Here is a 23323-nt window from a genome sequence, read left to right on the forward strand (position 1 = left end):
AGAGGTCACCAGTGGTTGGTAAAGAAGGGCAGTTGGGGAGCTGGGCAAAACCAAAAGTGATAAAGGAGCAGCTCTCAAGCAGATGTAGTACAGGCTGTATGTGGTGTACAGTAAATGTGGATGTAGAATGGAGTTGCAGATGAATGAAGTCAGGGCATGTTAACTCAGCTGGGGGTCCTTGGAGTGGGAGGAAGAGGTCATCAACATCATTCTCCTTCTGAGACCACCTCTTCCACCCCTGCCACCACTGAAAACTTCATGGTTGTCCTCAGACAGGAGGTGGGACACTGATGGTTGGCTCACTGTAACACCCTCCCTCAGCTGAAGCCCACTGTCCTAGGCCTCAGAAAGGTGCCATACAGGAAGGCCTGGCAGCAGGAAAAGATCTAGGAAATGTGCAATAACTATTTTTATGAAGACCCTCTGTGGTAGTATTATTTTTCTCAATTTTTTATCTGCCCATCTGAGCAGTGGCTCACCGACCAACAGTCCTGCACTGGCAGAGAAAGGATGAATATTACACTGATGGTATGTACTTCCTTTTAAAATTACTTCTTTGAGGTATACCTTTTAAAAGTTGTTTCAGAAAAACTACAAAGCCAATCTAGGTTTTATATGCTGTTATACATTAATGAAACACTGTATTAGATGTATTATACAGTCCTAAAGAAATCAGATCTCACGTAGGGCAGCACACCCATGGATTTGGATGGTCTGAATGAAAGTAACTGGAAAGGAGTGGTGAGTTGGCACTAGATTGAAAAGCTCTTTTGACCACCAGCAGTCATTAGTGCCATTTCCCAGGATCCATCACCAGAAGCTCAGAGCCAGAAACTGTTTACCTGCCTAGCCCTAGCAACATAAATATGATGGTTTGTTCTGTTGGTTTCAAATAGAATTTTGGGTTGGTACTGAAGCAGAGTTCCACCAGTTTGTGATAGTACTAATTGGTCTTTTTTTTTTAATATAAACTGGGATAGTCTAAGATTATGTTTAGGTCTGTTTCATCTGCACAAATGTATTTTTATAACTCAGTACTTTCCATCTGTTCCACAGAATTCCTGTAAAACTATTGCTGTGTTAGAGTAAATAAACTTGGCAATTCCTTTCGGGCTTTTTAGCCCTCAGGAGCAATCAGCAGTTTAATAGAGGTTTCATCCTAAAATTGTTTGTGTACATCTAGCCAGAGATGGCTGTGGGTTGTGTTGAAACTCATGGAAGCAGTGCTGATCTTACCCTTCTTTCTCATTGCTTCTCCCCTTTTTTCCCCTTATGGCTTCTGAATCAATATATCTTGACAATGAAAGTTACTGTGAGGCTGAAAATTATTTGTTTTCTGGTGAATTACTTCTCCAGAGGTTATGAAGAGGTATTGTGAATGTTTTCTTAAGCTTGCACATCAGAGATATGTTTGCTTTATTTCCAGTTCTTCAAGTGCCCTGAAGAGTGGAGATGGTTTGAACAGAAATGAACAGGTCATCCTAATTGCCTGTTAGTCAGCAGAGTCACCTGTGAGCCTATTGTAAGAAAACCAGTTATTTTGACAATAATGTAAAATTCTGAGAAATTGTCTGATCTGCTGTTAGGTCCAGGGCATTTAGAATCTAGAGATCTGGAGGCTAATAGCTGGCTTTGTTGTGCTCTGACAGAATAGAGAAGGAGAGGGTAAATAGCTGTGCAAGAGTGACTGCTTAAGCTGCCACTGAGTAATTTGTGCAATTGCTCTGCAGGTAGGTCAAGTGGGCTCTTCACTTGAGTGGACTCTTTGGATCCTATGTCATCTTAGGACTGATCCTTGCAAGTTCAGTGGTGCCATTAAGGCTGAAGGGTAGTGCCTACTGGGTAATAATACACTTATGTTACAATTAGTACTACAATGGGTGCTATTCTGCACATTAAAAAGTGATTAGGATGCTCCTTTCGTTATCAGGATCTTCTGTGAAAAAGTGATGTGGGCCCATCATTAAGTGAGGGAAACAGAAATGCTTTTATTTAATGAACTAGGGACAATTCCTTTCCCCATGGATTGATAAAAGCATGAGAGAAGTAGTGTGTGCTTATATAATACAAATATGATAAACTGAAAACGTATATTTTCTAAAAATTATTTTACATGAGTGACCAACTTCTGTGTTTGCAAACTGCTGAGTGCTTTATTTCACAACCAAGAAATCTTTGCATGCATTTAAATATAAGTCTAAAGAGGAGGAGAAAGCCATTGCACCCAGACAGATTTTGACAAATTAATCTGAAGTGAACCACATATTTATCATTAAAGATGTTAGAGCTGTTGAAAGCAAAGTAAGTCTTTTTCCAGTCAATACAGGTTTTTAATTTTTTTAAAAATTTGAAACTAGAAAAGCAGATTTTAAACTGCTCAGTTCTGTAGTTACTGTGGTCTGTTCTTCAATGCCAGAATTCTATAATTTCTGACAGGGGAATTGGATTTACTTCTGCTTATCAGCTTGGTGTAACAGAGGCTTAAAAAAATGTACAAAGAAGAAAGTTCAGATATTGATCACTAAAATAAAGTAAAATTTGAAGGAAAGGGTATGTGGAGAAAGAGGGTAAATGCTAATATTTAGCATACATCTGACAACACTCACATAGGGCATAGTGGGTTAGAGATTGGAGGAAGCAGCAAAGCCTGTGATGGTTCCTGGTGAGCCACCACTGCTGACTAGATCAGTGAAGCATCTGATTTATACATGTGACTTGTTTTAGGTTCAACAGTGCAAAACACTTGGCATTAGGAGGCATTTCTTTGCTGAGAGGGTTTAGGTGCTGGGACAGGCTTCCTAGAGAGGTCGATGCCCCACGCCTGGCAGTGTTTAAGAGGCATTTGGGCAGTGCCCTCAATAATGTGTTGTAACATTTGGTCAGCCCTGAAGTGGTTGGGCCTTTGGACTGGATGATCATTTTAGGCTCCTTCTGACTGAAACATTCTGTTCTAAAAAACTTCTTGAGTACTGGACTTTTATTTTGATAAATTTTTATGGAGTTTATGAAACTATGCAAACAAAGATAAATATGTTTTAACTTTATCTTATTTGATGATCTCTTTCTTTCCCACCCTGGGGAAATGGCTCTCATTATACAGAAAAAAAATTATCCCAGCATTTCCAGTATTATTGCCATGGCTCCTATTAATTTTTTTCCCCTTGGACATCTATGTTGTTGCAACTGTTTTGGAAGGTCCACACCAGAATGGGCAGGTGCAGAATGAATTCCTTCAAGATCTGTGCTAGTAGAATAATGCTTTCTGCACAGATGTTCCCAGACTTCCTTGCTATAGGTGTTTGATATACATGTTTCTCGAGAAAAATTTTTGGTTTTTTTCCCCCTCTCTCATAATTGATAGAAATTCCTTTTCTATTTGCATTCTTTATCTGCAAGACTTAATGGACATAGACAAAAAATATACTCACCAAGTTCATTTAAAATACAAGTCTGTTTCTCTCAATACTTTGGTTAGAAGAAAGAAAAAGAAGTTTCAGATATTTCTGGTTTCTGAGTTTGTGAGCTTTCCTGAGACAAAACAGCTTACTACTGAAGACAATGCTTTTCTCACTAAAAATACACACTTTGTATTGCTCAGCATGTTCAGAAAGTGCCATTGAAAATTAAGAGCACAAAGACCACCTAAAGTTCTAGAAATACATTCAGTCTGCTTTCTGGTTTGTGTTACCATTCCTTGGAGATTGTCCTATGCACAGTTACTGTGTAGTTTTCTTATATTTAAGGGAGCACTTTGATTGTTATTCCCCTGAAATGAAAACACACAAATGAAATTGAGCTGCCTATTGAGGTGTTAGGTGATTTACTGGCCAAATCAGACTCTTTTTTTATTCCTTTTTTTTTTCCCGTTGGCACTTTTTCTTTAAAGTTCCTTTTGAAATTGGCTGCATTGCTTGAACAGCTTGCCAAGTTCTTACATTACTATTTTGGTTGGCTCTTTATGATTTGGACAATCAGGCATGCTGCAAACTTTGCTGAAGACATTGTTTATTTGTAGGAAAGTATGTGAAGGGTTGAACTGAGGGTGTTGCAAGTTGTGCTAGTTCAAAACCACAACTTCATTGCACAAACTTGTGGTGTTGTGAGGTCCCCAGGACAAGGTCAGAGATGAGAATTTGACTCCATGTTCTCAGAAGGGTGATTTATTATTTTATGATACTATATTAAAAGAAATTACATACTAAAACTATACCAAAGAAAGAGAAAGGATACATCAGAAGGCTAAACAAGATTGAATAATAAAAACCCATGACTGACCAGAGTCCTGACACAGCTGGACTGGGATTGGTCATTAAGTCAACACAATTTGCATGGAACCAATCAAGATGCACCTGTTGGTAAGCAACCTCCAGACCACATTCCAAAGCAATCTGATCATTATTGTTTACATTTCTTTTCTGAGGCTTCTCAGCTTCTCAGGAGAAAAATCCTGGGCAAAGAAGATTTTTCAGAAAATATCATGGTGGCACAAACTGACCTGAATTACAGTGTTAAACTTGGGTGTCTACCCTGCAATCCTTTCAGGGATACTGCTTCTGTAGAAATGTTCTTAACTCATTAGATTCTTTATTTTTAGATTCTTTAGGATTCTTTAAGAACCTGTAGATTCTCATCTACAGATTCTTACCTCCTTTTTATGCTGTTCCTGTGGTGCCTGCTTTTTGCAGCTGCTGGAAGTACCAGGATCAACTAAGCTTTACAGTACCAGGCATTCTTTATGTTAGGATGTATATGGGAAAATAGAGGGGAACAAAACTTAAAAAGGAACACAAAAAGATTAGGAAATATCTAAAGAACTCAAAGCACCTTATCTCAGTATAAGCATGACTGAAATTGCTTAATCATAATCTACATTGGCAAGCACTAACATAGCAATTATAAGGTCACTCTATGGTCATTATGCAGAGAAATTAAAATTGTTTGGAATTCTAATGGTGAGTATGAGAGGCCTGTTCCAAAATCTAATGTACTATTTATTCCATATAAGTCTAATTTTGAGGGTTTACTGCAATTCATTTTGGGATAATCCAATTCTAGTTACCAGGAATTAGTGATGTATCTAGATATGTAAAATTAAGGAGGAATAGGAGGCAATTTTGATTTTGGGTTGGCAATTCCAATATTGCAGAACTTGCTGTACTGCCTTTTAAAGCAGTTTGTAGTGATTGTTGTCAACTACTGATTTGGGTTCACTGATTTTCCTGAGTTTCTTAATACTTCCAATTTATATTTGCATGATTTTCATCAAGGTAAGATATGGTTTCACTGAGTATAATTGTATGCATAAAAATTACATTTCTGAATTGACTAGAGAAGTTCAGAATGATTAGTGTGTGCAGAATTCAGGTGTATTCACAAGTAGTAATATTAAAGCTAGTGTGTACTTTAGCTAGGTTAAGTAAAACAGATCTGTCCAATGTTCTTTTCAAGCTATTTTTTTGTTCATATTTCTTGTTCTGAAGTGTGAACTTGGCAATACCTAAATTTAGAATACAGTATCTTTTCATTGCTGAAGTCTTAATTGGACCACTTAGAACACCTGTATTGAACAAAATATTAATGTGCTTTTCAGCACTGTTCAGTAGCATAGAAATAATGTAATTTAGATCTGAATGAGAGTAGTTAATGGTGACCCTTGAAGAGGCTCTACTAGTTATTGAAAATAATCAGCTATAAGGGATATAAACTGGTTATTTAATCCTTCCATTTGCTCTGGGGTAGGATCAAAGCCCTTTACTAGAAATTGTAGCTATCTGACATGTTCTTGAAGACAATGGATATTTCACATCCTGTCTCCCATCTTTAACAGTGAAAGATGTTAAAACAATGGAATAAAGTTCAACTTCTGTGCCTGTGGTGCAGAAGATTCAATTTATGGTTAAACCTGTTCCTACTTGCTCTGTCTGTATCGAGGTCAGCTTCCATTTGTAGCAGTATTTCCCTCATAGATACAGTCTATATTCCTCTGGTTATTTCTGTTTTCACTGAACTCCAGTGGCTCCATATCTGTCTTAGATTGCAAGAAATTGGAGTGTCCAAAACACTATTGCTTGAATTGTTTGTCAGTATTACGAAGAGCAGATGATTAGTCTAAAATGACATTTTTGTTTGTGTATTCCAGTATGCCTTTTCCCAAAGGACAAGGGTCCTGACTTGCAGTCAATTTGTGGTCAACTGTAATGTCTAAGGCTATTTTTGACATAACTGCTGTATATCCAGCTCCATGTAGATATGCTGCATTTTTGCTCTTAAGCTAATAAACTTTGGAAAGTATTAAACTTTCTTGTCTCTTCTCAATGGCATCCTGTTTTCAGAACATTTTTCTAGTCTGTCGAGACAGTTTTTAAAATTTATTTTTTTTAATTATGAAATGTTGGTAACTATGCTGAGAATGGGTTCTGGCCAGTCCTGATTCTTTAGAATTGTTAATTTAAGTCTGTTCATCTGTGAATGATTCTCAGCTGGCTGAAATGTGAGTATGATATTGGGACTGCATTCCATAACAAAATCAATATTTATTCCTAGGTGTGCCCTGTGTATGGATTAGTTCTCTTTACCTTACTTGTCCATGACAGGTTCTTAGAGATTCTTCCTGATGACTCTGAAATCTCATAGCCAAGCTTTTGAGTAAAGTCTAAGGTTTTTGGGTTGAGCTGGCAAGTTAATCTCTGGTAGACCTTTGTGATTTAAAGGTATTTCTCTTCCTGATGCCTGTTACATGTATATATAACATACACGTGGTTGTTTTTTGATTCATGGTATTGGAGTATATGAGCCACAGTTTGCTCAAATCCAAAATGAATAATAAAATGAAATGTAAGCTGACTCCAGTGTTAGTGCTGGCTAAGTCTTCTGTATCAGGAGGGGAGAAGACTAAACTGACTCCTGGTTAAAAATGTTAAAAACGTATGTGCATTGGTATCTGATTTGCATCTTTCACAATTTTTTTGTACCTAAGATTATTTTTATCTTTTCTTTTTTTTTTTTTATAGAAATCTTTTGGACAGAGATACATTTTCTAAATCTGATCCAAGTGAGTATATAGTATTTTATTGTTTTTCTTATTACGTATTTTAAATGTGCAAACACTGGAATAAAATTAGGTGGGTGATTTTCTTCAGTGTCAGTTAGGTTTACACTGTCTTTGTGACAATTACTTAGAATAATTAAGCTACACTTGAATAAGGTACACTTATAACTAATGTTTTGTGAACTGGAAATTTGAAGACTGTTATTAATACTGTTTTCCTGAGCTAAATAGTCTCTTATTTAGTATTTAACCTAAAGTTTCCTAAAATTAATAATTCTAGAAAGTTGGGTTGTTGTTTCTTTTTTAGTATCTGCTGTTTTGGATCTTTTTCAAAGCTATTAGGCAAAGTACTGAATAACTAGAAGCATTTGTTGCTGCTAGTACATACTGTCCACTAATCTTAGAGTCAAATGCTGAAAAATAAAATTAGGTTAATTAATCTCTGGGAAACACTGTCTGTCCTGATCAAAAATGTATGATGGTTTTTTAGTTAATCTGTTCAGAATTGTAAGCTAGTGACACTCACTCTCCTCATAAGCTGAATTATGACAGGATCCTCCAAAACTGCCGTGTCTATGAATTTATGATGGGGCTTTTAAAATCCATTACTATCTTCCTGTATAGATGCTTTATGAAATCTTTAATCAAAGAACCAAGATCACAAAAAATTTCCTTTTTCTTTTGAAAATGCTACTCCAAGGAGTTTTGTGTGGTTAATAGGCTCATCCTTAGTTTGTGGTGCCATCTTGTCTCTCCTACAACTCTCCATTTGCTTTCATCCATAAGTTCAATTTCTTTCTTTAAACCTGGGCTTTTCTTCCTTGGGATACCACATATTGTGCTTACTGGCACTGGAAATAACCCAAGACACATATACTTGTATCAAGTCTCTGGACATGCAGCCATATCCTGATATTTGAATACTGAGTCATGTAGCAGTAAGTTTCTGTTCTGCATCAAAAAAATCTTGAGAGAGATTCCACAGTACACTTTTGAAGGGAAAAGCTTCTACTTCCTGGGGAAAAACTACAAGAAGTTAGGAGTACTTTTGAAGTTTGTAACCTGTAAGGCTTAAAAAAAAAAAACAAACCCAAAGAAACCACCCAGAAGACATAGTCAATACTATGCCTCTATATGAAGATCACACAGAAACAAAACTGACTGTTTTGCATATTGATAAAGAATTTTAGTTGGCTAAGAAAATCAGTAAAAATTAGGTGGGGGTTGGATTGGATGATCTTCAAAGGCCCCTGACAATTCTGTAATTCTGTTAAAAAAGACCCTTAGTTAAACTGTTTTGAAGAATGCTGAGTGACCTGTTGCCTGTAATGAATTCAGAGATCTCTCATACTGGCAAAAGTGATAGGGTGTCTATAGTTCTTAAGCTCAAATATTATTAAGGACAAGTGCTTCAAGTTTTTATCAGATAGGGCACTGTATGAGGCATAAGTTGCAGGTTTGAGTGTGTTTGAGCTCACTGCAGTGTGAGCTGTGTGGGAGAAGGCCATGAACACCCTGTGACAGTCTCAGCTGGTGCCAGTCAGCTCTGGAAACCACAGCAGCAGCAGCTCTGCCTGTCAGAACTTCTGCCAGCCAGGGGAGCACACAGTGCCCTGCTCAAACTTGTCACAGTAAAAATGGGCCAGCAGCTGCAAGCTAGAGACAGAGCTGCTGGAGATGCTGCCAGAGCCACATGTGTGCAGATAGACTGCTGGAGATGCCTTCTGCAGAGGAGATGCTCCATGCAAAGGGCAGTAGCCTCTGCATAGCCCAAGAATGTGCAGCTGGGCAAACCGAAGTGATCCTGGCAGGTGGGTGACCCCTTCTGGGAAAAAAACATGGAAACAAAGTGGCAGGAGAACCTAAAGAAATCTTAGTATCTATTTTAAAATGTTTCTGAGAAGTAAACTAGTGGTATGTTTTAATGGATTCAGAGTATGTGGAAATATTTTAAAAGTATCATAAACTTGCTTATCAATTTGAGACATATTATTTTTCAATTAATGCAAATAGCTTTTTTAAAGCACTCAAATTGGTGGTGTGGTTTGGGGTTTGGTCTCCAGTTGTGAGTACCCAATTATGCTGCCAGTCAGACCTGTCTGTCACAGGTAGTCAGTATAAAACCATGGAGTGCAGTAATACTGTCCTTGGTGAAGAGAGAAGGGAGGAACTGTTGACTCTGGAAGTACTCATATTGTATTTGCACTCTAGAAATTACTTGTCACAGCAGCTTTGAATTTGGGTATTCTCCAAACAGGGTACATCCAGTTTTAGTATTCTGTAGGTTTTTTAATAGCCAGTTCAGTTTGTTTGCTTGTACTGTCCTTTAGTTAGGCACAGAGATATGGCCCTACTGTAAAAGGGGTGAGTAGTATAAAACATTCTTGTTCTTCTCTGTTTGGAAGTACAGCAGGACAGCTTTCCTCAGTGTCTATTCACTTGGACAAAGGCCATTCTTAGACTGCTCTGTATACAGTAAGTTTATTCTACAGCTAAAAAGGTGTCAAAATCAGCATCCTGCCACTGCCACAAGATCCACTTTTACAGCCACTGAATTTGCAGCCATTAGATCTCAGAGGAAAGAACCATGTAAAGTCATTCTGTATGCTGAGGTCTCATTGCTTTTGACTAGGCCAGTTCTAATATGCTTTTCATACTCCAGTGTATTTATCTAAGGATCATACTGGTAGGGAAAATCCAATTTTATCTTCTTGGTCTTTTTCTCAGAGGGACACACATGAATGTAGCTGACTTCCATGTCAATATAAACAGCCTTCTCCTGAAATTAAAAACGAACTTGTGATTTTCCTGGTTCTCCTAGGAGATATGCTTGGCCTTTTTTTTGTACTGTAATTGCTACTCAGTATTCCAATTCTGATCACTTCCCTGGGATCTAGGATATTCATGCCAAGAGGAATCTGTCACTTTGCATGCCCAGAGGCAAGTGACAGAAGTAGCTGTAGAGATAGTAGATATAGATGGGACAGGCTTGGATAGCCATTGTTCAGGAAGTATTTCAAACAATACTGGAGCCTCTTACTGACAGTGCTTTCTGCTCAGTGGAGTGAAAGCAAGTCATATATTTGATTTACTATAGAGTGTGGAGCATTCTGCTCTCCCAGTTTGGACACCATTTTTTCTAGGAATATATTTTTTTTTAATCTATGGGTTTTATTAATTTATTTTTTTCCTTGTAGAAAGCTGAGCTAAAGAAGTGCTTCCTTGATGAGGAGATACAGATTAATGATTTTGGCATGTTTCTTCTGTCTAACGACGGGCAGAATTGTTTTCTTCCCATGCTCTGACAACTCAAGCTGAGCCCTGCAGAGCTGTGCTGGCAGCAGCACACTCCTTCTGGGGAGCCCTGTGGCTGCTGAGTATTGATCATCAAAAGAGTCCAGGATGAATGACTGAAAACATAAAAGCTCTTCCCTGGGGAATCTCCCCATGGAGGATAGTAACAATTAGAAGAATCTCTTGGCAGATGGGACAAAGGGACCTTAGGGCACCTCTGCCTGGAAGGTCTAAAAGCTGGTCAGTGGAGAGTATTGGGGAGCCCTGCTAGAACTGGTACCATGGAAAGATTTAGGTAGCATGGGGAAAAGGTAAATTTCATTGTGGGTAAGTCTTCCTTGAAATGGAGTAGATGTGTTGTTGTGCTTGGGAAAACTGGGATGGGCAATGTTGATGTAACAGTAGTTGCCAGACTAAAGGATAAGCATATATTCATTGAAAGGGAAAGGACCAGAGCAGGTAAGGGAGGCTCAGTCTGTTTGGGAAAACAGGAAGCTGCAGGCTATAATAATCTACAATATTTTGGGAATTGTGTCTATAACAGAGTAATAAGTTGACATTTCCACCTTCTTTTTCATTACAAGACTTAATTAAATTTACCTTGGATATGACATCGTGGTATTGCTGTCCAGAGTTAAAAATTACTAAATATTAATATTCCTGAGTATAGATGTAGCTGTATCTGCTCTTGGAACAACTCATATGGCAAAGCCTTCCAAAAGGGTTTCTCAGTTACTCTTCATCAGTATGTTGCTTTCTCATTGCTCCCTCAGTTTTTGTGATTATGAGAGAAAAATGATTTTTTTAGCTCTGTCTTAGGATGTGGTTGCATGGTATGATGGCTTTTGAAATATTATTTATCCCTCTGTATTTCTTCTTCTCCCTGAAGACAGTGCTGTTAACTGTTTTCTGCTATAAGATGGGTTGCTTTATGGAGCCTTTAATCTCTGGTTTGAGCATTTCAAGTGCTTTAGATCAGCTTTACCATATTTGTCTGCATTTCTCCAGTTGGATATGAATTTGACAAAGTTTTTTAGTGATTACTGCAATTAGTGTATCAGGATCTCTACAAAATCTCTCCAAGAGCCATTTGAGATAGTGAATCTTAACAGTGATGGAGACAGTATCATGGCTGGTTTCCTAAAATTTATGGGGTGCATTTTAGAGGAAAGATGGAGAAGTTGTAAAAAATTTTCTACATTTACAAAGTATTTATCAGAAAGACTGAAATATATGTCTTTTCTTCAGCTTTCGTTAGGCCTGACTGTTTTTTGAAATATCAGTTTGGGATGCACACGTGTATGTATCCCTCTCAAACTTGTACCTTTTACTTACAATAAAATGTTCTATGAGGTGACTGCTTATTAATCTATATTTTTATTCTATTTAAAATATTGGCCACTTCTGCAGCCTAGAAGGGGAGACCTTATTGCAGTCTACAACTAGTAGAGGGTTGTTTAGCCTGAAGAGAAGGAGATTCAGAGGTGACCTTTATCTCTCTCTGCAACTTCCTGAGAGGGGTTGTAGTCAGGTGGGGTCTCTTTCTCCAGGCAACAGCTGTCAGAACGAGAGGACACAGTCTCAAGCTGCACCAAGGGAAATATAGGTTGGATATTAGGAAGAAGTTTTTCACAGAAAGAGTGATAAAATACTGGAATGGCCTGCCTGGGAGGTGGTGGAGTCAGCATCCCTGGATGTGTTCAAAACAAGACTGGATGTGGCACTTGGTGCCATGGTTTAGCTAAGGTGTTTAGAGCATGGGTCGGACTTGATGATCTTGAAGGTCTCTTTCAACCTGGTCATTCTGTGATTCTTTGATCTTCCACTGATCTCTTCTCTGTGGTGACCAGTGACAGGACCCGAGGGAATGGCCTCAAGTTGTGTCACGGGAGGTTCAGGTTGGGCATTAGAAAAGTTTTTTCTCAGAGGGTGGTTGGGTCCTGGAACAGGCTCCCCAGGGCAGTGGTCACAGCCTGTGTCCACACAGTGTCACCAACCCTGACAGAACTCTGGAAGTGTTTGGCCAATGCTCTCAGGCTCATGGGGCAACTCTTGGGGTGTCCTGTGCAGGGCCAGGAGCTGGGATTCGATGGTCCTGATGGATCCCTTCCAGCTGGGTCCCTTCTAGCTTGGGATGTTCTATGATTCTACAGTTCTGGGTAGGTAGTCAGAAGTTCAGTAACCTACAGAACTTTCTTTAGCTGATTTCATAGCTTCTATTTCATTCTGTTTTCTCACATTTTCCCATTTCACTTCATTCTTCATGTAAGATACTCCAATAGCCTACCCCAGAGTGTGTTGTAAAAATAGGCTTTTTGGTTTGGATTCACTTTACTATAAACAGCAACCAAAGGCAGGCACATGATTGCCAAGGGTTTATTTAGAGTAAATGGAGAAAGTTGGACATCTCCTGAGAATTATTTTGAATATTTTTTATAAAAGCTTTTTTTCATCTACAAGACATCTTACTTAAAACATAAAAGTGTTAACTTTTAGCTTCTACATGAGCTAAAATATTGAAATTGCTTTTTTCTGTTTCTCGTCTTATTTGCTACTGCCTAAAGGGATTTGTTTTTTTTTTTGGTGTGGAGCAAGTACATTTTAAGTAAGAAGAAAATGTATTTAGAAGGTTGACTTCATTTCTGCTTTCGTCTCTTTCGATTCTGACTTCACTGAGAACAAAATCAAACCTCTACCTTTGCTGTTCAAGGCTACAGTCTAAAACAGTATTATTTTTACCTTCTTTTGAAAAACGATGATTTGTGCAGGAAAAGAACTTGCTGAGGAAAAAATGTTGAAATATCTGTATTTCTGTTGTTTAGAAAGGATTTGAAGAGGAGTTTCAGGTAAAAATTCCTTTATCATAGTTACCTGCAACTAGTTCAAGACTGTAGAAAATAAGATTTATAATGCAGTGCATTATAATCCTTCAGTGCAAATGATCTGTACTTAAAATAGTGTTTAAAAGACCTGATTATAATCACTGCACCCCTGTCACCAGTCCTTGTGATAAAAGCTGCAGCTTAATGTGTAGTGAGTGCTCTACTGGAAATAGAGATCTGAGTGACACCTGTGGGATTGTTCTGCTTAGTCTTTCAAAATCAGGTTAGGTCAACAAATTTAATTGATTCTGGTTTTTATCAGGCTTTAGTTTAAAAAAATAAAATACACATATGTGAGATATTTAAACATATATAAATAATTTGAAGCAAAATTAAGGAAGAAAACCAGAGAAGTCTTTTTTTTTCCCTTTTTCTGGTTCTGTTTCTCCTGCTTCTTTTCAGTAGAGTCCTCATTTGTTGTTTTTTTTTTTACTTTAATTTTCTTCTCTCTCGAAGGAAGTATATTTTAGGGTAATTGTGCATTAGATAATCTAGAATAGCCTGAGCACCCACATTTAAAGAAGACCTGCTTTTATCCAATTTTGTCTTTAAAGACTGTCAAGTGCTTTGCTGGAGGTCAGGCATAAGTGCTACCTCCCATTTTAGAAGCACTCCATTTATTAGCTGATTTCTGCAACAGCTGGACCACATGATCACCAGTCTGGTTAAGCTTGTTGACAGCTGAGGGAAAACATTACTATTTGATTGTCCTAGTTACTATTTTCCATAGCACAAGAGACTACAAAATTAGTTCACTTAATTTAAGGATATGTTAAAATTTGAAAATAACCAAACTTTTTTTTTGTTCCCATTCACAGTTTGTGTTTTGTACACACAAGCAATTGGAAACAAAGAATGGAGAGAGGTAAGCTGCATATTCATAGATGTATAAACCTTTTAGGTATATTTAAGGCTGGCCATTTGTCATAGCAGAAGAGAGCATGTCATTGCCTCTTGAATGCCATGCTAGGCTTATGGGGGTCCTGTGTACTAGCAAACATTTAGAATATAGTCACACTGATCTCAATTTCCATATCTGTATCACACATTTCCATCAAAAAAGAAAACAAAGTAGAGAAAACACATGAGTTTCCCATTTTGCAGTCTCCCTCAGATAAATTAAACCAGTCTTAGCTGTCAATTTGGATAAGGTTTGTGGCTCTCAAGAGAGGAAGACATTCAAACAGGACTGAGCTGTGGGGATGGTCAGTGTCAGCAAAATTAGTCTGTAGATGTGGTAAAGATCTACCTTTGAATTTTTTTTAAATTAAAATATTTTCAGCTTGACAGGGGCTGAGGCACTTTCTATAAACATTAAGAAGGAAAAGGCATTTTGCCAAAAGCTCAGAGAGGGGAGTGTTGAAGAGAGAGCTGAATTGAGGTGAAACAGGAGATGGACAGTGCAAAAATGATACATTTGCAATAGAAGGATTGTGTTCCCTAATATTTAAAGCTGTCTGAAATAAACAATACATGCAAGCTTTTGCTTGCTGTTGTGTTTGGTTGGGGGTTTTTTTGGTATGCATTTCTTCAGAAAACAGTAGATTTTTGTTACTGATTCAAATTTTTGTGGATTTTTATTGGCTTTGGGAGATGATGTTGATGAAGTTTAGGTCATACAATACAAGGTATGTACCATTCTATATTGAAATATGAGATCTTCTGCCACTCTATCTTCATCCACAGGACTATTCATGTGAATGCAGTAATTTTCTTTCATGGCATCTGTTTAAGAGATTTTTACAGGCTGTCATATATCTCACATATTCCTGGTATTGGCAGTCTGATTATTCTTCCTTATAGCATATAGCTTAAACTTACAGTTTTCTTTTACAGTTTGGAAGAACAGAAGTAATTGATAATACTTTAAATCCAGATTTTGTAAGAAAATTTATAATGGACTACTTCTTTGAAGAAAGAGAGAATCTGCGGTTTGATTTGTAAGTTAACAATCTTTTACTCTAATCTTGCAGCCTCTGTAAGCATGTAAAATTTTGTCCAGCATAAAATTTACTTGAAGAGAGAGGGTATCTATTGACATAGGATAAATTAATGTAATACACAGTTGATTTAGCATTGCATCCTCAGAAATAAATGTGTAACATAATAATGACCGAGTTTAAGAAATTGGCAGATGTTAACTGATCAAAGTACAATTATGCTTACAATTATTACTTTCAGAAAATAGAAATGAAAAGAAGTCAAAACGTTAATATATTCTTGCAACACAGCCAGTAAAACAGGTACAGATATACTGTCCAGAAATAAAATACTGTACAAGTAGTACAGAGCCAAATTTTTTTTTACTATGCATCTAAATATACTAAATTTTAAGATTTTAAAACAACAGCAGTTGTTCTAGAAGTAGATGGCTTTTGACATTGCTCCAGATGTACTCATTTCATTCCACTGGTGGAATTGTTTTGACTTTCACTTCATTCTTTGGAAAACAGAACTGGGAGTCCAATTATCAGGTCATGTCACCATTGCATGTCATCTCTTACATTTCAGTCCTTTCTGATTATTTCAGTCTTTGTGATAATCAAGGTTGTCTTGTTTTTTAATTTTCATCTTCTTTTTTTATTAGCAGTTCTTTCTTAACCTTGCCCTAGGAGAGAGCATGAATAACCCTCATAGATAATTAAGTTTTTGCTGCAGTTTTGCATCACACTATGCATTGTGGCCACAAATTTTCTTTGTATGTCCTTTTTTAGTTGAAAACCCCTTTTCCTATTTCTTTTCACTTTCTTTGTAAGATGTACTAGACCACCTATTTCAAGGAATGAAAGGAAATACTAAAGCCAGGAAGATTACAGGGTGCTTTGAGGTGGCTGGGTACAAATCACAATGGAAGCCTGATGCAGACTTTGTTTGCAGTTTTAAAAGTTGGGTTTAATGTCATTCAATCTGTGGAGTATAACTATTGTGGGTTATTTAAAGTAAATTTTAAGTCAGAGCTAATCAATTTGTGAAATAAAGGATTCTTCTCAAGTATAAAGCAGTGCTGGAATAGCCATGCAGTGGGAGCTGTGTGTAAATCTGTATCTGTTTGCCTCCTGTTTCTCATAGGATGCATGTAGGGTATGGGGAGGGGGCAGTGCAGCAGAAATGAGATGTGAAAGAACTGAACTGAAAAAGAGAGAGCTCAGTCTGCAGAAAGAAAGGGGAGTCTGTAAAGACCTTCTGGATAAATGTTGTCTGGAAAGGACTTGGACCTGGAAGGGAAAACACAGTCCCCTGTTTAATTCTTTATGTAGTCAGAGAAATGGACTCCTGTCTGTTTTACATGCATACATACATATTTACATGCAAAGCTGTAAATATGACATGTTCTCTGTACTCATCAGAAAGACCTGACTGCTTTCTGCTGCTGTCCTGGGTTACCTGGACAAAAGTCTGTTCTGAACTCCAAGCTGAAGAGCTGTTGCTGTCTTTGCCTGCAAGTGACCATATAGCCATATTGTGTGAATTTGCTGTAGAGCCCTATAACAAAGATAGATGAAAAATTAAATATCTTAGAACTCTGAATTAGAAATGTGAATCTCACATAGCCACTCATGGATTAAATCCCAATTCTGAAGCTTTAGAAAGCTTCCTATATTCAGTTCCTTGGCAAAATTTTGCACCATTGTTGGCCAAGGTGTTATTTTTCAAAGAAATTCCTTATATGATTCATATATTTTGCAGGGGAAAAAAATATCAAGTGGCAAGTATATCTTTGATATTTAGTGCATCAATAAATGAGCATGACCTCCCCCAAAATGTACAGCCACCAGTGTCATGGGCCCCTTTCTGTTCACTGCTGGTACTTAGGAAGTGATTTTGCCAAAGTTGTTCATTGTGTTACTTCTGTAGCTATCCCTCAGGTCAATTTATAAGCTGTGTTTTTCTGTTCAATTTCACCAGTTTGCTTTTAATTGGAGGTTTTAACTGAAGTTAATAGTATTGTAGGAATTTCTTTTCTTTATGAATATGTTTCTAAAGCTTTGACTGTGCTGCACCACATCCAGCTGTGTTGTGGTATTCCTGCCATCCTGACTTGTGATCTGATCCATGATGCATCCCAGCACCAGCTGTGGCAGCACAGCCAAAGGGATGGCATTCCATGCAGGACAGCCTGACATGGGCAGTAGCACAAGAGATGAAAACCTTTTCAGTTTAGTAACTGGTATTGAATCTGAACAGATTATTTGATAAAACTATTACTTGGATTATCTGATAAAGATGGAAGACTATTAAAGTATAGAAATTAGAATCCTTTGTTAATTCCTTACATTATTTTTTTTCAATATCTCTTAAATTCAGAGAGTAACTTTTTTTAATTCCTGACTTGATTATGCAAGGGAAACGATGACATTTTATAGCTGGAGGAAGGCCAAGATTGTGATAAACTCAAAAGAACAAGTAAAACTCTTGCTAAAAGCAGTTTAGTTTATTGTTAGTTATTTCTATCTGCTAATTCAAATGACTGAAAAATTACCTAAGAAAATCATTTACAAGTTAGTTTGTTTCCTAGGGTTAATTTTTAATTTTTGGTCTGCTTTTTGCCATCTTTCACTGTTCAAAAAGGAATATCAGAAGAATTTCTCTTTAAAGCTTGCACTTTGTTGAAAATGATTTAATTTCAAATAGCTAGTGAACCATAGTCCTATATATGATGACTCAGTTTGTCTTCCTTACTGGGGAACTTCCATTCACAAATCTGTTTCAGTAAATTTCACACATGGCAATAGGTGAAAGAATTGTTTCATTTTTGTTTCTTTACATAATTGTCCTCAGATATGTCATCTGGCAACTCTGATATAAATTTTCTTTTTTTTTCCCTAAGCTATGATGTTGACTCAAAGAGTCCTAACCTGTCAAAACATGTAAGTTCTTCCTCAGTATTATAATTCCTTGTGTTAAATTGCTTGCATTTCTTAAGTATGTTTATTTTCTTTTGACTCTAAGTAATATCAGATACACAGAGACAAACACAGTGATTGGCTATGAGTGAAAACACATAAGTATAATGAGTATAATGTTAATGGGACATTTCTCTTGCAAAGGGCATATTTGAGCATGCATGTATACCTTTTCAGATATGTAATATGCTGCAATTAGTTGATACTTTTTTGGGTCCTAAAATTGAAAGTTGTTTTTATTGTGTCTCAGAAGAAACAAGCAAGACAACATGAGTATAAAAGTGGGAGTGATGAAATAGTAACTTTAACATTTAGAGATGCAAGAGTAGAATTCAGAAGCTTCTCAGTGAATTTTTAAAAAAATAAATACAGGAAGGCTTTGGTAAGAGAACCTTTGAGAACCTGGATCAAAGGAAAAGAGGATAGTAGAAGGAATACTCTGTGTATTCCTTCTGCTTCACAGTGAAAAGATGAGACTTGGCCATTGATCTGCAATTACATCCTCACTGTACTGGTTGTGTAGTGCCTTAGAATTACATCTATAAGTGTAACCTACGGTTATGTGAAATAGGTGGTAGTGAGTCTGTTTATGATTGACTGTTGCATAGTTATTACTAAGATGTGGTGTTCAGCAGAATCTGTTCTTCAGTAAGGAACAGCTCAAATAAATGGGAAACCAAATTTCATTGTGTGAAATATGAATTCTGAGTTTTTATGTTTTTGCTTTTCAGGACTTTTTGGGACAGATGTTTTGCACACTGGGAGAAATAGTGGGATCACAGGGGAGCAGACTGGAAAAATCAATTGTGTAAGTATTCTGGAATGTTGGATGAATGCATACTGCTGCATGAGCTTGGAGTTGTGGGGCTTTTTTGCTGTGAGATATCTTGATATACAGAATTGACAGATGTGGCTTTTAAGAGAGAGTAAATAGTTACATGCAATAGAAATCCTTCTCTATATAGGCTATAATTTAGGTTTCATTTTGGACAATTAGGAAAGGAATTAACTAATCCATAATTTTTGTCAACCTTGTTACATCTTGCATTAGAAACAGCTTGAGCGTACTAATCTAAAAAATGTTTTTGTTTTGGTTTGCAAATTAGCACATCATAAAACTTTAGTTACATTTTGTTCAAGCATTTGAGTTCCTGCAAAAAACCTTCCCAAAGACACAGTGAAGAATCAGCTGACCAGATTATCAGATTTCTAACACAATCCCACAAAATTCTTAGCATCAGCAAATAATATGTTATTAGACAACAGTATTTTGTGATTCTCCCTTAATCCCATTCTGGATATTAAACTTTTAAAAACATGTCTAGGAAATAACCTTGAGGACTGGTTCAGTAAGTGTCATAATAGAGAAGTTGTGTTAGGCTTTGTGATTAAAAAGGTTGTCTGTGAACAAACAAGAAGAGTGTCCCAATGATAGGTGGGGGAGCCCAAATAATTTCCCTGGCTGCTTTCAGACCCATCCCAGGAGAGTCATCAGCTTGTGGAAACCCATCTCCACACACTCAAAAGCATCACAGAGGTACAAGGCACAGGCAGGGGAGCTCCAGTGACACAATTAAGGGAACAAGCCCCTGCCCAGCTCCAGGGCTGTCCCAGGAGAAGCAGAGCCCCAGCACAGGGGGATGGCAGCACACAGTGGGTCACTGCTTGGTCTGGACATGTTTTAATTCTTGCTGGCTGCACCGTTTGAGCACAGAAATACTGTCTTGTCAGTTGGGACAAGAGGTTGGCCCTATTTTCTTCTACTAAAACAACAGCTCACTGACTTTTCACTGTCTAGGCCTGGCTCGTGCCAGCTGCCACAGAAAATTGCACTGCCACAACTCCATGGACTGGCTTGACTGATTACCAGTTGATTCTACTGGAAGACTGTGGTCACTTGGTCAGAGAAAGTGCTAACTTTGAAGACACTTACATTTAGTAAAATGAATCTTACCTGACTTTTAAAAAGTCTTCAAGTTTTTTTCTGTCCTCAATTAGTCAATTATTCAGCACAGTACACTTTTTTTTACTGAGAAAATTTCTGAAATTTATTTTGAACATGTAGATTAAAAGGCATTCATTCAGCAGTTTAGTATTTGTACAGGTTAAATGAAGTCTGAAATGAGTAACAGGTTAAGTTTAAAGTTTGAAATTATCTATTAGAAAAGAAAAAATATCAGTGAAGATTCTGTGGAAAGGAGGTCTTCACAGACCTCTTGGCCTGTGTAAAATATTTTCTCATGGGTAAATAAGCATTTCTCAGGTCTGGGTTCTGATACTGTCTTGTATGGTAGTTACTAAGTGGACCCAACATATGGGTAGGCACGTTTTAATGAGAGAATGTTTGACTTTTTATTAGTTCTTCATAGTGTCCCTGTTTATTCTGTCATTGCTGCTTTTGACAGTGCTGTGACTTGACAACTGTGCCTGAGTGATTGTCCATTCTGGACTCTCTGAAGTCTGAGTGTCTAGGAGACATTTCTGTTATTCATGAAACTTTGCAATGCATTTCAAGATGGTTTACTTTGTAGATGTGTGTTTAATGTCTCTTAATAGTCAAATAATGAGTATTGAATTGACAATATTGCATGTCTTCCCTTCTTAGGGATATTTACTGCTTTGAGTTTACTGTTCTCTTTATGAAGTCAAGTCTGTGTTCTCATAGCATGAATGCTCTTTATGATCTATGAGTTAAGAGAGCTTTATCTTTTCACCATATTTCTGAAGTTCATTAACATTTTCCCTCTTCAGTTCTCTGCTGATGGCTGTACAAAGAAGAGAATGCTTGGTGCTGTTTTAGTCCCAATCAGCTACCCTACAGAAGTAGCACTTTTTATACTTAAGCAGTTTGAGAAGCTTGAATTCCATTCTCTGATTGGCATTCAAGTAAGCTCTGATGTTCTTTCAAAATGAAAATTAGAAAGATTTGAAGCTTATTATTCTCTAGAAGAAGCTCTGTCTACTTTAGGCATTTGCAAAAGTCTTACACAATTCAGGATTCCATGGCTGCTGTGAGCTGTCCAGCTTCAAGTCAGATTGTGTATCATCAGGGAAGGCTCCCTGAGGAAGTCTGCAGTGAAAGGGTAGTCTTGTCCTTCCTCAAAATTAAAGTAAAACATCTCAAGCCTAGAGGGTCACCATTGCTGTGGTCAGGCAAGAAGGCTGAAACACACCTTGCACTAATCTTCATGGCAAGTACAAAAGTGAAGGGACACAATTCACATTTTTCTTTGCCTACATGGTATGCATGCCTTGCAGTTTCGTTGGTGTTACAAGCACCAGTGGATTACACCTCTGAGGCATGAACCTGACAGTATTTCTTCTTGGCAGTTGTGAGATTGTCCCCTGAACCTCCCTCTCTGTTTCTGATACCATTAAGGACTGGGGAATTTTTTGCAGTCTGTCACAGGAGAGTCTTGCTCCCAGTATTGTAGTGTGGTAGCCTGTTATCCTTGTGACAGTGAGCATTTTTTGCTCCAGAACATACTTTAGTGTTGCACTTTATTTTACAGACTGGCCAGATACAGATGTGAACATTTGTTTTGGGTAATTTCTATTGAAAATAATTCTAGTAATTCAGAGAAAGTGAAATGGATGATGTGACATTTTAACAGTAATGTTTGTTCTCTTTTCTCTTGGGTTACTAGATTCATTAAATGCCTTCTCAAGACAAGCTCCATGTGTAGGATTTACTCTGCCTGGCTCTCATGTTCCAGCTGTACTGGCATGAAAGGATAATGTGCAGATTCCTCTACTTCCCAAAATGCTGTGGTTTCCTTTTTCTCTCAAGAGTGTCACCTGCTCAGACATGATCCAGAATTAGATCTCTGCACATTCTGTCTTCCTTGAGAGAAGATGCTAGCCACATTGATAACTCTGAGCAATGGGTTTTTTCAGAATCTGCTAAGTGCATTCCTGTAGGGACTTCCTTTGATGAGGAGATAGGGCCATTGCAAAGCTTAATGAGCATTCTATGCTAGCTATTCACATCTGAGAGCCATTGCCTGCTAATGAGGCTCTACTGGAGCCAGCTGGACTATTATGTGAAGTTCTTTTTCCTGTCATTTTGCTGTGAACATAACTGATAGAAAAATACCTGAACTTCCCATATATATTTGTCCTGTCCTTTTATCTGCGGGTGTGACTGTCAGAGGGCCAGGCTCTGCAAATTCAGGGATAAGTCTGTAAATTTTTGAATGACCTGAAAGATGGTCCATCCTCTGCCTCATTGCAATTCCAGCTTGCAAAATTGGAGGCTCTTTTTCACCTCTTGGGTTTGAATTTCCACATAAATGGCCATCTTTTACACAGGCTCTATAAAGGTCCTCCTTCCAGTCCTTGTTAAAGCCCAAGTATTCTTCAGAGTGTCCTTTTAAACTTCTTTGGTGCTGCAGATGTGGTGTCCCAATTGTGGAATCATTTATTCTGAGGAGACAATAATTATTTCTCAAGACTGTATCTTATATAGACATGCAGGTATTGTTGAAAACCTTTCTTTGATGATGGTTGTCTGTTCTGTTCTCTAACAATGCTCCTCTACCTGCTCCTTCAAATACTGTCCAAAAAGAGGTGATCACTGTAGAGAAGCCTACAGGTTCTGGACTCTCAAGCCAGTAGACCCACTGAAGTGTACATTTTCACATTTTATTTTCCTTTATTTAGGTTCACACTTAGACTGGCACATTTTCTATATCTGAGTTTCAGATAACTAGCCTGAATGGTGGAGTTGATTGCAGTTATGCAATGCAGATTGCAGTTAATATCTCTCTCTCTTTATATCTCTCTAGCTCTCATTATTACCCCACAAACCCTGATCTGTAACTCTTTCCAGAGAAACCCTGAGAAATTAGTTGCCCAAACATAAATTTTCTATTGTAATTTCAGTGCTATAGAACCAGTTCCAGCGTAGCTCACTACCAGCTATCCCTTAGAGCCAAGGAAGATGAGCAACAGCACTGCATGCTGGATCTAAACAGGTGGAACTCTTACATGTTTGTCTTTAACACAGTATTGGTCAGTATTTCTCTGGCAAGTGGAAAGACTGGTCTGTAATGAGGAATCTCTAAGTAATTTTTTTTTCATACTTGAAGTTTCAACCAGCTTGAAATTATTTTATTATTTTCTTACAGGGCATAATTGCTAGTTAAAGTTTCTTCCATTTGTGTGATCTATGACCACTGAACTTTTTCTGAGGG

The 23323-nt window shown here is 37.6% G+C and overlaps 1 protein-coding gene across 1 annotated transcript in view; it reads left to right on the plus strand.

Moving 5' to 3' along the window:
* The window catches only part of CPNE8 (copine 8), a 71520-nt gene that overhangs the window by 6876 nt on the left and 41321 nt on the right, over positions 1–23323 (plus strand). Inside the window, exons 2-6 of the mRNA XM_036401423.2 lie at positions 7011–7051; positions 14043–14089; positions 15061–15164; positions 18053–18092; positions 18860–18936. Coding sequence (XP_036257316.1) covers positions 7011–7051; positions 14043–14089; positions 15061–15164; positions 18053–18092; positions 18860–18936 — 309 coding nt within the window. The remainder of the gene's footprint in view (positions 1–7010; positions 7052–14042; positions 14090–15060; positions 15165–18052; positions 18093–18859; positions 18937–23323) is intronic.

This window comes from Molothrus ater, chromosome 5, assembly GCF_012460135.2.
Source record: "Molothrus ater isolate BHLD 08-10-18 breed brown headed cowbird chromosome 5, BPBGC_Mater_1.1, whole genome shotgun sequence".
Taxonomy (NCBI): Eukaryota; Metazoa; Chordata; class Aves; order Passeriformes; family Icteridae; genus Molothrus; species Molothrus ater.